The 12,409-nt window shown below is 34.2% G+C and overlaps 1 protein-coding gene across 1 annotated transcript in view; it reads left to right on the top strand.

Annotated features, from left to right (window-relative positions):
• The window catches only part of LOC121976059 (mitochondrial inner membrane protein OXA1-like), a 32,963-nt gene that overhangs the window by 3,225 nt on the left and 17,329 nt on the right, over nt 1-12,409 (top strand). Inside the window, exons 2-4 of the mRNA XM_042528045.1 lie at nt 1,384-1,474; nt 4,587-4,628; nt 4,816-4,874. Of these exons, the coding sequence (XP_042383979.1) occupies nt 1,384-1,474; nt 4,587-4,628; nt 4,816-4,874 (192 nt within the window). The remainder of the gene's footprint in view (nt 1-1,383; nt 1,475-4,586; nt 4,629-4,815; nt 4,875-12,409) is intronic.

Genomic DNA, 12,409 nt, shown 5'->3' on the forward strand with positions numbered 1-12,409 from the left:
ATCAGTGTATAAGAGCAAAGAGAGAAGAACTCTGTTTATTTGCTTTTGAGGTAAACCATGATGATGCTTGCCTTACAAGTCTCACACTAACATACATGTACATATGCTCAAAAGGCAAAAAAATGTACTTTCATGAACATTGACTCAATTAGCCAAGCAGACCCAAGAGATTGAAAGAGACAACACTGGATTATTAGTGAAATAATGGCTAAGCATGAGGAACTAGAATGTCTCACAACTGATATTTAATATCAGAAATAATGTCACTGGTGGGAGGACACTCAAGTGACTTAATGACAAGAGCAATGGCAACAATGCTATGAGAGATGATTGGTTGAACCCAAATGAATACACGGGGTAGAGAATTCAATCCCAACCACTATGAGTGCTGTTTGCAATATAGAGCATCAAGAATAGAGTCCTCTCCAAATTGTGATGGCAATAGGTAAATACGCTCGCTCCCAGTGCCCCGCCAACCTGTCCCAGGGCCAACACGGAGGAGGCCTCTCCAAATTGTGATATTAAAAGAAGTGGTTGGTTGTGAGTAGCACCGGAAGAATCATCTAATATGGAAGGAAGCTTGGGACAATAAGTTCTTCAATTGGTATTTTCAATTTGGATTTTGTCACTGTATGATAAGTTAATTCATACCTCTTCCATATGAGTGATGCAGAATATTCATGCATAAGTTGGGCATCTTGTAAATGAGTAAGAGATTTTTTATGTAACGTATAAATTTGAGAAACATTCTTTTGTAAGAAAATCCAAAATTTCTTTAATAGTAGATTGGAACTTCAAAATACATCCATGGTAGTCATAAGCCAAGCACATATCATGCAAGGGAAGCACTTCCGGATTTTATAAGAGGGATTCTTTTGGGTTAGAGAAGGATGGAGTTGTCCTTGCATTTCGATGAGGAAGAGAAACATTGATCACCATGAAATTTAGTTGGAATTCTTGAGAAGAATTATTGTTCCAAAAGGAGTGACTACCAACTTACAATTGAAAGCCGAGATGGAGATCACACACTTGCAAGAGAGAGAGAAGCGATGATGGTGCCATGTATCTATGTCAGGCGCACTGAGTGGATACTAGACATTCCTATTAGTCACTGGTAATAATATTTGGTAATAGTCCTGTGACACTTAGATTCACACCAATGTTGGATACTCACACCAAAAGTTCAATTAACATTTTTAACCATAGGGCCAATGGAATTCAAATTTCATATTTATGTAATTATGTTCCAAATACAAGAATACATATTAATTCTCAATAATTAGATTTCTTTCAAGTGATTTTCATTATTTTCTTTGCAAATTGGAACCTTAGATGTTGGTGGGAAATGGAAGTTCCAAATTTGTTGTTACTTTTCAATTTCAGGTGGGCTGCTATTGTTTTGACAACTGTATTAATTAGAGTGGCGACCATCCCACTTATATTGAATCAAATGAAATCCACCGTGAAGCTTAATGTGAGTTGCTATTGGTCAATGTTTATCTTTTTTCTCATAAATTTTGTTGAATAGTTTATCTATTTGACTGATATCATTTTGGTAAAGGAGTATTCTCCATAACGCTATAATCGTATTCAATATTAAGATTTTGATATTTGGCGGACATTCGGAGTTGTTCAAATTTTGCCTATTTTAATGTTTCTACATATTTATCCTTTCAATGTGTACCTTGCTTAATTACTCACTTTGAAAATGACCTACTATAAAATATTGAAAACTTTCAATTATGTCACTGTGATGCCATAATTTATTAATTTTGTTGATCATAGGTGTTAATAATCTGAGGATAGAGTAAGTGTTAGACTATAAAGAGATTGAATGAGCTAATTTAGTGTGAGTTGTCTTGTGGAGCAAGTGCGCATGAGCTAACTATCACTATACACATAAAGGATATACGGTAAAGTAACATTAATAGTAGAAGCCCACCATCATCGAGTTGGTAAGGCATTGGTGTTCTTGTCAAAATTCCATGGTTGGATCCCAATTCTGCACATGTGTGCAATTGCCATGTATAATGGCAAATTTTTTATTGAATACACTGGCTAGTACCAATGAGGGATGTATGCATGTTAAGTTTGGAGAATGATCAAATTGAAAGCCTGATTTGTTTTGGACTCGAGCTGATTGGGTGGGGTCAAATTGGGTTCTGTTTTCACCAAGTTGAGTGTTATTAGATGTTGAATTTTAGTTTATTCAGCTGATTTGTAGGTCTTTCCGCAAAGTTTTGGATTTTTCAAGTTCTTAGACTTGTAATTTGTTTGCTACTATTCACATAGTTTTATCTTGGCTATTGCCATAGTTTTATGTTGTGTTCGCAATTAGAGTTGATGCAACTCTCTATCCTTTGAGGTCTAACCGACCCTTGAAATTAGGGGTGTCAAGTTTGACAAGTGGATAGTATCTGACTCATGTCTAGACCTAGGCCACGTGTCAGAAAGTGATTTCCTTCCCTAGAAGGATAGTGAGGATGATGCATATTATGCTAAGTGAAGGCTGTGGAGGTGAGGTGAGATGAATGTTCTGCCATTCAGCATATTTAGGGGGCGTTTGGTACGCGCATTTTCCATTTTCATTTTCTGAAAAACGCGCGTTTTCTGAAAAACGGTGTTTGGTTTGTGTTTTTCGCGCGCGTTTTCTAAAAAATTGACTATCGTTTTCTAGAAAAACAGAGAATGACAAAAAGTCATTTTCTGTTTTCTAGAAAACGCGCGTTTTCCAGAAAATGAAAATGAAAACGGTGCAAACCAAACGCACCCTTACCTTTTGTCAACTTATTTGTTATGCCAGCAGTATATTCCTTCAAGCTATTCTATTCTAGTTCTTCCACACGACAGATCTTAAGCTTCTCGTCCACTAACTCACACCTGACATCTATTACTTTGGCTGTCGGAATTTTTTGTCATGGTCAATCTAGAGGTTTAATAAGTAATACAAATTATAAAATAAGCAACACAATCAATTTCATGAATATAGTGATTATGAGAAAGTGGTAAATGCATAAAAATTGTGGTATATTGGCTTAAATTAAACAAAAGAAATTTTCAATGAGAGAATGAAAATTATTTTGTTGCAAAGTTTGTACGATGTAGTCCTCAAACATGTTGAGTCCCATTGTAAAATTCCATTCCTTGGGGAAGGGACTCAAAGGAAAATAATTTTTTTTTTCCAGTTTCTGTTACTGCAATAATAATTTATCCTTTTGGAACAGGGACTATTCTGGAATTTCTGGGTTTTCTGTAAAATGCCTAAACCTTTAATGGAGGAATAGTAATGATAAATAAGATTTTTAATTTTAAAAGTCCAAAGCAAAAGTTTATTTTGGTATTCTTTTATTCAGGAGAATTAGTCAATGAAGGTAGTTGTTGAGTTGGAGTTTTTCTCATTTTGAGAACAGGAGATTTATTTCAAATTTTGATCTAGCCTTTTTGTACAGATTATTTTTTTTCTTGAATATTTTTAGTTTATTTCTTAATTTTATTTGAGTTGGAGCTGTTAGGAGAGAATCCCTAATGTTAATCATCTTCAGTTTAATAAATTTTCCTTCACAAATTTGGTTCACTGTTTGGGATGGTGTAATTTTGATGCTACATCACAAGGGCTGATTCTGCAACATATGAGCTTATATATATCAACTTACAAGCAATGATTCGACCATGATATCCATGCAATATTCTGCTGATTTCATGGGGTAGCGACAATAGTCACTCAATCATTTCTAGAATTTTCAGGTTAGGGTATTAATTGATCAATCATACTTGTGTAGATATTCTGCAATCTTCAATACCCACTTAGAAAACCAAATTAAGAAACCATTTTGAGTGAAAATCACTTTACAATATAAACAATGATGACATTGATCTTTCTTGTACATAATGACAATTTTGATGCATCTGGAACACCCTTTACTCCGCTGCATTTGACTATGAAATTTGGAGCAAGCATGGAAATCAGTTGGACCATGGACTTTGAATCATTCTCAGGAGGATAGTAGGTGACCAAGAGCGATGATGCAAACAAAATCAATGAAGTTACTAACGACTGATGATGGATTTATAGGTTTATGTTTGGCCATGGTGAGTAATGCATAAAATAGAAAGAAGCCTTCACATTTTAGTTTATTAGGTCTGGTTAGGTAACTCCAGCGTTTAGAAGGTTAACACACTGGCTCGTGGAGATGAAAACATGCAATAGTAAAGGATATTTTGAAAGGAAAGCATGAGGTTGAAATCTTAGATCATATCTTGTTAGGTCCACTGGATGATGAATGATAGGTGGTAGCGGTGGCTTGATGGTGCCAGTTATGGTTTATGACTGATTTGACTACAGAAATGGGGTTCGAGATACTAAAGGGAAGATCATCAGAGGAATCTCAAGCTACTGGTGCAAGCTATTTTTCTTTCTCTGAGTTTTATTGTATCAATGGATATCCTAAGTATACTTATTTCGAATGACAACCTGTTTCTTATTATCTTTTCATGTTTCTGTCTTGAGTCTATCCTTGTGGTCTTGTGGGTACTGAAAACTTCGTATTTGTTTTCACCTTTCTTTCGTTCTGTTTTTTTTTTTGCAGATGATGAGGCCAGAAATAGATCAAATTAAAGAACAGATGAATGTATGTTTCTTAGATTCCTCAACATGGCCTCACTATGAAAAGAGCCACCATTTTTAGCATATTTTGTGATGAGAATAGTTTAGTCATCATTGAATACTAGATTGTCAATGTGACAAATTCTCATGGTAAATTTCAAATTTGTTTTATTATGCTTATCTTCTGTTTTGTGTTGGATTTTCTGCTGCAGCCAATGGATCCTCAATCCGTGCAGGAGGGGCAACAACAAATGAAGGCATTGTTCCTCAAGTATGTTTTCGGTTATATCAGTCCTTATTGTGTCAATTGTTCTTGCTTTTGGTTTCTCTGCTGTTAGAAGAGTTTCTCTACTTGAACCTAAGTTGTCTAAGATTCATGATGCTCAGGAATATAGAGATGACCTTTTTCTTATTGAGTTGAATTTACCCATTTAGAAAGTGGCCACAGCGTCACATTCAAAGGCATTATTAAATTGAAAAAAATCAATTGAAATGTTTACTTTGTGAGAAACAACTCTTCTTACTTTGAGTTTGGACAAGTGATAATTCTTTGTTAAACTTGCATGATGTCCTGACTAATTGTGTAAATCTGCTGTATTCTTGCTTAAAGATTTTCCATCGTTACTTGGGTAGTCAGTACACAATGGCCTAACCCACCTCCTTATCTAGGATTTGGACTAGCTATAGGTCACAGGAATGAGTTTATGAGCTGTGTACGTATACATGTATACATATGTTTTTGTTTATCTTTATCTGTCTCTAGATATTATATTACATTTTTGTTATACAAATAGATTTTGGTTTCTTCAACATGCCAATCAAAATGAAACAAAACAAATTTCAGAAAAAAATTGAAAGTACATAGGCTTTTAATGAAGCTAATTTCTTATTAGAGATGTTTCAAGCAAATGGGTTCTAAAATCGTAGCATCATATTCATTTCAATTAAAATTCAGTTTTTTTTTTTGTTACTTTGTGAAGTTTTGAGGTTTAAAAGTCTTGAGTTGTATGAGGGTTCGGTCTATGACTAGAATAATACTATATTGTTACCAGATTGTACTATTTCAATATGTTTTTGATGCTAGTATTTTAGATGTGGTTGATTTATACTCGAGTAAATCATTCATGTCTATTGGAGGGTAGCCTTGGTGCAATGGTAAAGTTGTTGTCATGTGACCATAAGGTCACGAGTTCAAGTCGCAGAAACAACTTCTTGCAAAATATAAGGTAAGGTTGTGTACAATTAACCCAATGTGGTTTGATCTTTTCCCAGGACCTTGCAGTGGTGGGAGTTTCATGTGTTGCCCTTTTTTTAAATCAATCTCGTTGATTGATTAAACAATAATTGATTATGCTATTGATAGGATTGCTCAATAAAAGAATTAGATATTTGTAAGTATATTTATATACTTTATAAATTTATTTGTTATCTACTAAAATATTTATGTTATATAATAGTTGAAGGGAAGCTTTGACATAACGGTAAAGTTGCTGAAATAACTTGTTGCAAAATAGGGTAAGACTGTATACAAGAGACCCTTCCCCGAGATCTCACATTGATGGGAGCTTCGTGCTCTGGTTGTTTTTTTAAATAGTTGTAATATAAGTTACTTATAAATGTGTAATAAATCATCATAACTTAGTATTATTATATAATTTTATAATTAAATTATCATAACTTATTTGCTAAGCTATTATAACTAAGTTACTTATTTACTAAGTTATTATAGTATTAATTAAGTTATTACTAATTAATTATAATTATATCTTATAATTATATAAGTTATGTAGTTATAATTTCTATTCTAAATTATATAACATATAATTATTATTAAGTTATGTAATTAGTGCGTCCAAATCTCTAATTAGGGGTGAATATTTGGTTAAAATCGAACCGAATTAACCGAAATTGAGATTTTTCAAAAAAAAAACTGGATAATAAAATATCAGTCAATTCGGTCGAAAATGGAATTAATCGATTTTTTCTTAACAATGATAGAATCATGAGAGATTTAATCGAAACTGGATATTTTTAACGTGAGAGATTTACTGGTTTGATTTTTTATTTCGGATTATTTGGTTTCGGTTTAGTCTAATAAGGATTTTTAAAATCGAGACCAAACCGAATTAACTATAGTTCATTTGTTTGGTTTAACCACTTTTGCTGACTCCTATCTCTAATTATGTGAATGCATGACGACTGAAATCATCATGCATGTCATCGTGCGTTCGCTCCTTGATGCCTGAATGGAAGATAAGAGAAGATGCAAAGGAGGAGGAGAAGAAGCTCGGCAGAGTCTCATTGAACCCTATTTTGTTTTGTTTTTTTGCATACTCGCATGATCTCGTCTCTCCCAATGTCTCAGAAGTTGGAGCACGAAGAAGAAACCTTGTTGGCATTGGAAACCTCTCATATGATCTTCACTGTTGCTGTAGAGTTTTGGTATTAAAGCTGTTTTATGTGACAATCCACAAACAGAATTTACCATTTTACATATGTTGATTGGCTCGACTTGGCATTTAAAACCCCCGTGAAGTATTGATGTGCAATTGCTACTATGATTAGTCAGAAAATATGCATGGATGCACATAGGTGTATCAAGGAGGAATATCTCCTTTCTTCTTAATTAAAATCTTCTAACTTAATTAAACTGAATGGTAATAATTCCTTCTCTTTTCAAGATACCAGTTCAAAACAAATTTGGTCCAATAAAATATGGATGTATATAGAGAAAGGATGGATATCTCCTTTCTTTTCAATTAAACTCTTCTAAGTTAATTCAACTGAACAGTAAGAATCCCTTCTCTTTTCAATATACCACTTAAAAACAAATTTGGTTCAATAAAGCAAACTATTCCATTGTCTAAAATGCAATTTTTTATTATTTCTACTTTTACTATTTTTGATACATCTATTTTTTCTTGAGCTTTAATGAGATTAAGTTATTTTAAAAGCCAATAAAAGAAGCTCTCATCCCCCTGTTTCTGTTATTCAAGGCTCTAGCAGTGATACAATTTCTATTGTCATAATCTTTCTTCTTTCTCTCAAGATAGCCCACAGAGGCATGCGACACAATGAAATTGTCAACTAAGGCACATCTACATGCAACACTATGAGATTGTCAACTGTGCCTTATGTATCTATCTTGTGCACACCACATATTCCTTAGCCTTTCCAAAGATGAATATTTGGAGGGAAATTTAGTCATTATTATAACAGTAAAGAATTTGGACAAAGACAGCATATCCTTGCTGTTGTTCCTAATGCTAGTTTGAATTAACCCTTTTTCTAGTTGCAGCAAAAAGGTATAGTGAGAAAAAATAGACATTCTCTCTGTATTTATTAGATAGCATATATGTAGATATTGTCTGTAAGGCTGTCAATGATTTTGTGGCAATGTATGAGCTCGCTTGATTTGCCTCAACTTGTGTTGTGAGGAATATTGGACCTCATGCCCAACATGTGTCCAAGCATGACTAACTTGTGCTGTGCCCAGGCCAGCTTGGTGGTACATTACTTCATTTAAATTAACAATATTTCCTTTTAAAAAAACTCATCTTGCATAGAATAGGTACAAATAACTTGATATAGTTTTCTAGGTTTTAGATTAGTTGATTATTTTAGAACCTGCAAATACACTAATTGTAATCCAGTATAAAGCAACCCGGTGTACAAAGCTCCTGCTATGCGGAGTCGTGGGGAAGGATTCATTGTACGTAACCTTACCCTACTTTTTTGCAAGAGGATGTTTCCAGGATTCAAACCCGTGACCTTTTGGTCACAAAACAACAACTTCACTGTTGCGCCAAGGCTCCCCTTCACTAATTGTAATCCAGTTTGAGAAAAAAAAACATTAAGTTTCTTTTAACGTGATATTAGAGCCTATCTGTCTTCTGTGACCTTCCCAACAATGCCACGCTTCTCTTTGATGGAATCTTGCCCACATCTTCTAATCAATGTTCCTTACTCTCAATACTTAGTCAACACCATCACCCTTCCCCTAATACCAAGTCAACAATACTCCCTTTCCTGCCCAGACTTAGGCAAGCAGCTCTCAACATCAAGTCAGTATCGCACCCTCCTTGCCAACCAACTACTCTTGCTCACCAATGCAATTCAAACCCACCTTCCAACATAGTCCAAACCTCTGTTATGCCTTGCCTGAGGTCGATCTACCAAATGATAGAGCTCCTCCCTCGACGAGCATCATCTAGAGCCATGTTAGAGGAAGAAATCTATACCCTGATAAGCAATAATCATCATGAATATCTAGGGCAACCAACAATTACTTGAAACTATAAGCAACATGGGGATAGTGATCACAAATGTAAAAGGTAGGCATAAAAGGCATCATGAACATATGTGTAACATACGGCTAAACAATGCAATGAAATGAAACTAACTACAAATGAAAAGGTTAACCATAATGAATACAACCTCACGACTACAATACAAGCTGCTAAGCAAACTCACAATACAAAAGTGATAAACAATACAGTGATTAATTCAAAGAATTTATTTACTAATTGCAATCCACCAATTAATGAGCATGTTTGGACCCATCCAAAGTGTGTAATCCCTTGTACTTACCCTTTCTGCAGTACAGAGTGGTGCCCATGTGTATCACAATACCTGCACGCCTACTAAAGGTAGCTTGAGCATGCTGTGTCCAACACATCACACTTGCTGCTCACTCACGGGTAAGTTAAGTTTGATCAAGGTCAAAAGAAAGTTATATAAACTGTTATATGTTCTGAGATCATCACATTCATCTACTTTACATTAATTACAAACGAAAATTAAATTTCATGATACATCTAAGATTACACATCACAAACATCACATGTTCACTGCATAAAGAGGTGCATGAATAACTAACTACACAATGGAAAGTACAATGTGTTATTACTACATAACTGCATGAAAATAAATCAATGGATTTCGCATGTATGCATATGATGAAAATCAACAACATAATGGACAGAAGGTAATAAGAGTTGAGGGGTAGTAGAACAACATGAGCAATGAGCAGATACAATAATAAACTAAGGTTCTCTCTATGATCTGACATGTCGAGACCAACCTCTTAGTTAGTATGGTTATACACATCCAAGATCACCTCTCTATTGATATCACAAATAACCTTCATAAATTGCTTCAGATCCTCAAAGTTAGAACATCATTCATAAGCTAATTTCATCCTTAATATTGATTTAATATTGATCAGATTTCATCTTAATGTCCTCACACTTAAATGTCGTTATCAATCATTTAAATGGTTAAATAATTATCCTTAAAAATCCATATCTATTCATAATCATCATTATACTATCTAAGTTAACAACACTCCATAAAAGTTCATTTGGATTGGATCAACCTTACGATCAAACCCCTTAATTTCCACCAAATCATCCCACTATTATATGTTAGCTCCTCTACAACTCAATCACCTCTCTCAATCAAATATTCAACTAATATAACTTAATGTTATTGTCAATGTATTATCATCCCAGTATTTTGTCTCTTCTACAATATAAACCTCGACTACATATCAAAGGTAGACCCGTTACCTTAGTGGCTCCCCTAGTGCCGGCCCCACGGATATAGAGGGAGGTACATGCAGGTACACAGGCCATAGGCGCATGGTGGGTAAACCCCAGGTCATTAGTTCCTAAGAATCGACCCCTGGCCATTACGCCAGAGATGTCATGTGTCCACCGTCTGAGCTACGCCTTGGGGGTAACCTCGACTACATATCAAAGCTCCTGATTCAATTTGATCATAACTCACATTCTATGGCCTCCAACCATGTGACTGCCCTCAACAAAGAAATAGGGATAAGAGTCTACCTTTTGCAGCAGAAGATGACAACCCTCGGACCACCCCATGCAATCTGGAAAGGAGGCAAATCACGGGGAGCTTCGCCCAACACAATGACCCTTTGAATAGGGTCAGGTGACCAACGATACATTTCACACACACTGGGAATCAACCCCATGACCTATTGCAGCAACACCACATGCAAGTATCAACTGTGCCAGATCATGAGGGCAGGATAAGAGTCTACCTTAATTACGAGGTTTGTTGCACAAAATCACGGTTAACTTGGTACCTTAATAACTGCTCTAAGGTCTAATCCATCTATACACATGACAACCATCAATATTTAGTAACCATGACAATTAAGGTAGTGGGTTGTGCACTGTATCTTGTCAATGACTATTCACAATAAAGTGTCTTCTTAATGATTAACATGATCGTTATAAAGTAAGAGTAGTTGCCAAGTATACCCAAACTTATAGAGAGGATTAGTTTAAGATATTTTCATTTAGTCTTGTACTTTTTCCCCTTAATAATAAATTAGAGTTTATAAATAATTTTGTTGGATGTTAAAATGCATTCTTGTAACGATCGATGACCTTTTTGAAGTTCACATGAAACTTCCTCCATGTTTCATTGCCGGGTAGACTAAAATATGCACATTCAAAAAAGTAACTTAAGGTCTCAGATAAAATCCTTAAAAGTGGAAAGGATAGGTAGGAAGTTACTTAAGTCAGTCTCTAATGGAGCAAAGTAGGCCATTCTTTTTTATTTGAGGCAGATTTAGTATCCTAATTTTGATAGATCATGTTAGTGACATTCTTGTATCAAAAAGCAATGTCCATGTTTTATAAAAAATCCTTCGTGCCAATTAATTAAAGATTTGGGAAGCCTGCATTACTTTGTTGAAGTATAAGTTTCTTATAGATCTCAAGGAACATCCTTAAAGACAATGGATCTTTTGCAAGAAGTTCACATGCTTGAATGCAAACATACTAGGATGATTTTTCTTTTTATTGAACACTAGTAGACAAACTGATATATCTCATAATCTTTTGGTTGGGTTTATCCTTTTCAAGCAGTGTTGAGTCAGATATTCAACAATCCAAGAAGTTTTGTTAAATATTCAGTATATCAAATGATATCCATACTAATGATTGCTTTTCAAGAAGCATAACCATTTAAATACTAATATCTTTTCTAATGATGATTATGCTGTTTTAAATATTGATAAAAGATCCCATTCAAGACTACCTATGTTGGAGAGATCTTTATAACATGGAAAAACTAAAGATAACATGTGGTAGTATGATCTACTTCGAGCAAAACACAGGCCAATGACACATACAACCTTTGAGATTACATGAACTGATGATATCGGCTCTAACATTACTGAATTTAGATATCAATAGTGACTATATCTACATTACCAATAATCTAGTACATCGTAAATAATTTAGTGTTCCATAAACTCACCAGACACATTGAGGTAGACTATCATTGTATTTGTGATGTAGTTTTGTCTAAGAAAATGAATGTCTTTTGAGGAAAAATTTACCAATGTATTTACCTAGCTTGTTTTTTTTTGCTCAATTTATATCTTTATATAACTAGAAGTTGGACATGATAAATATCTATTCTCTAACTTGAGGGGATGGTAGAATAACTAAAAATAACTTAGTCTTATGTTTTCTTATCTAGTTTCTTAGTTTTAGATTAGTTATTTCTCATGAGATTGTAATCCATTTTGTGAAAAATATAATACTTCAATTTCTTTATTAACTAGACATAAAAAATGAAGAAAAATGATATGTTCAAGGAAAAAATCTCAAGGAAAAGCTCAAGGATAGACACATAAAATGATAGGACCACAAAAAGTGAAATGGTGGGCCATGAATTTATGTATCTATCCTTGAACTATTTCAGAATCTTTTAAAATAATTGAAGAATTAATTGTGATTTTTATAAAATCGAAATTACATATGT

This window comes from Zingiber officinale, chromosome 4B (assembly GCF_018446385.1).
Source record: "Zingiber officinale cultivar Zhangliang chromosome 4B, Zo_v1.1, whole genome shotgun sequence".
Classification (NCBI taxonomy): Eukaryota; Viridiplantae; Streptophyta; class Magnoliopsida; order Zingiberales; family Zingiberaceae; genus Zingiber; species Zingiber officinale.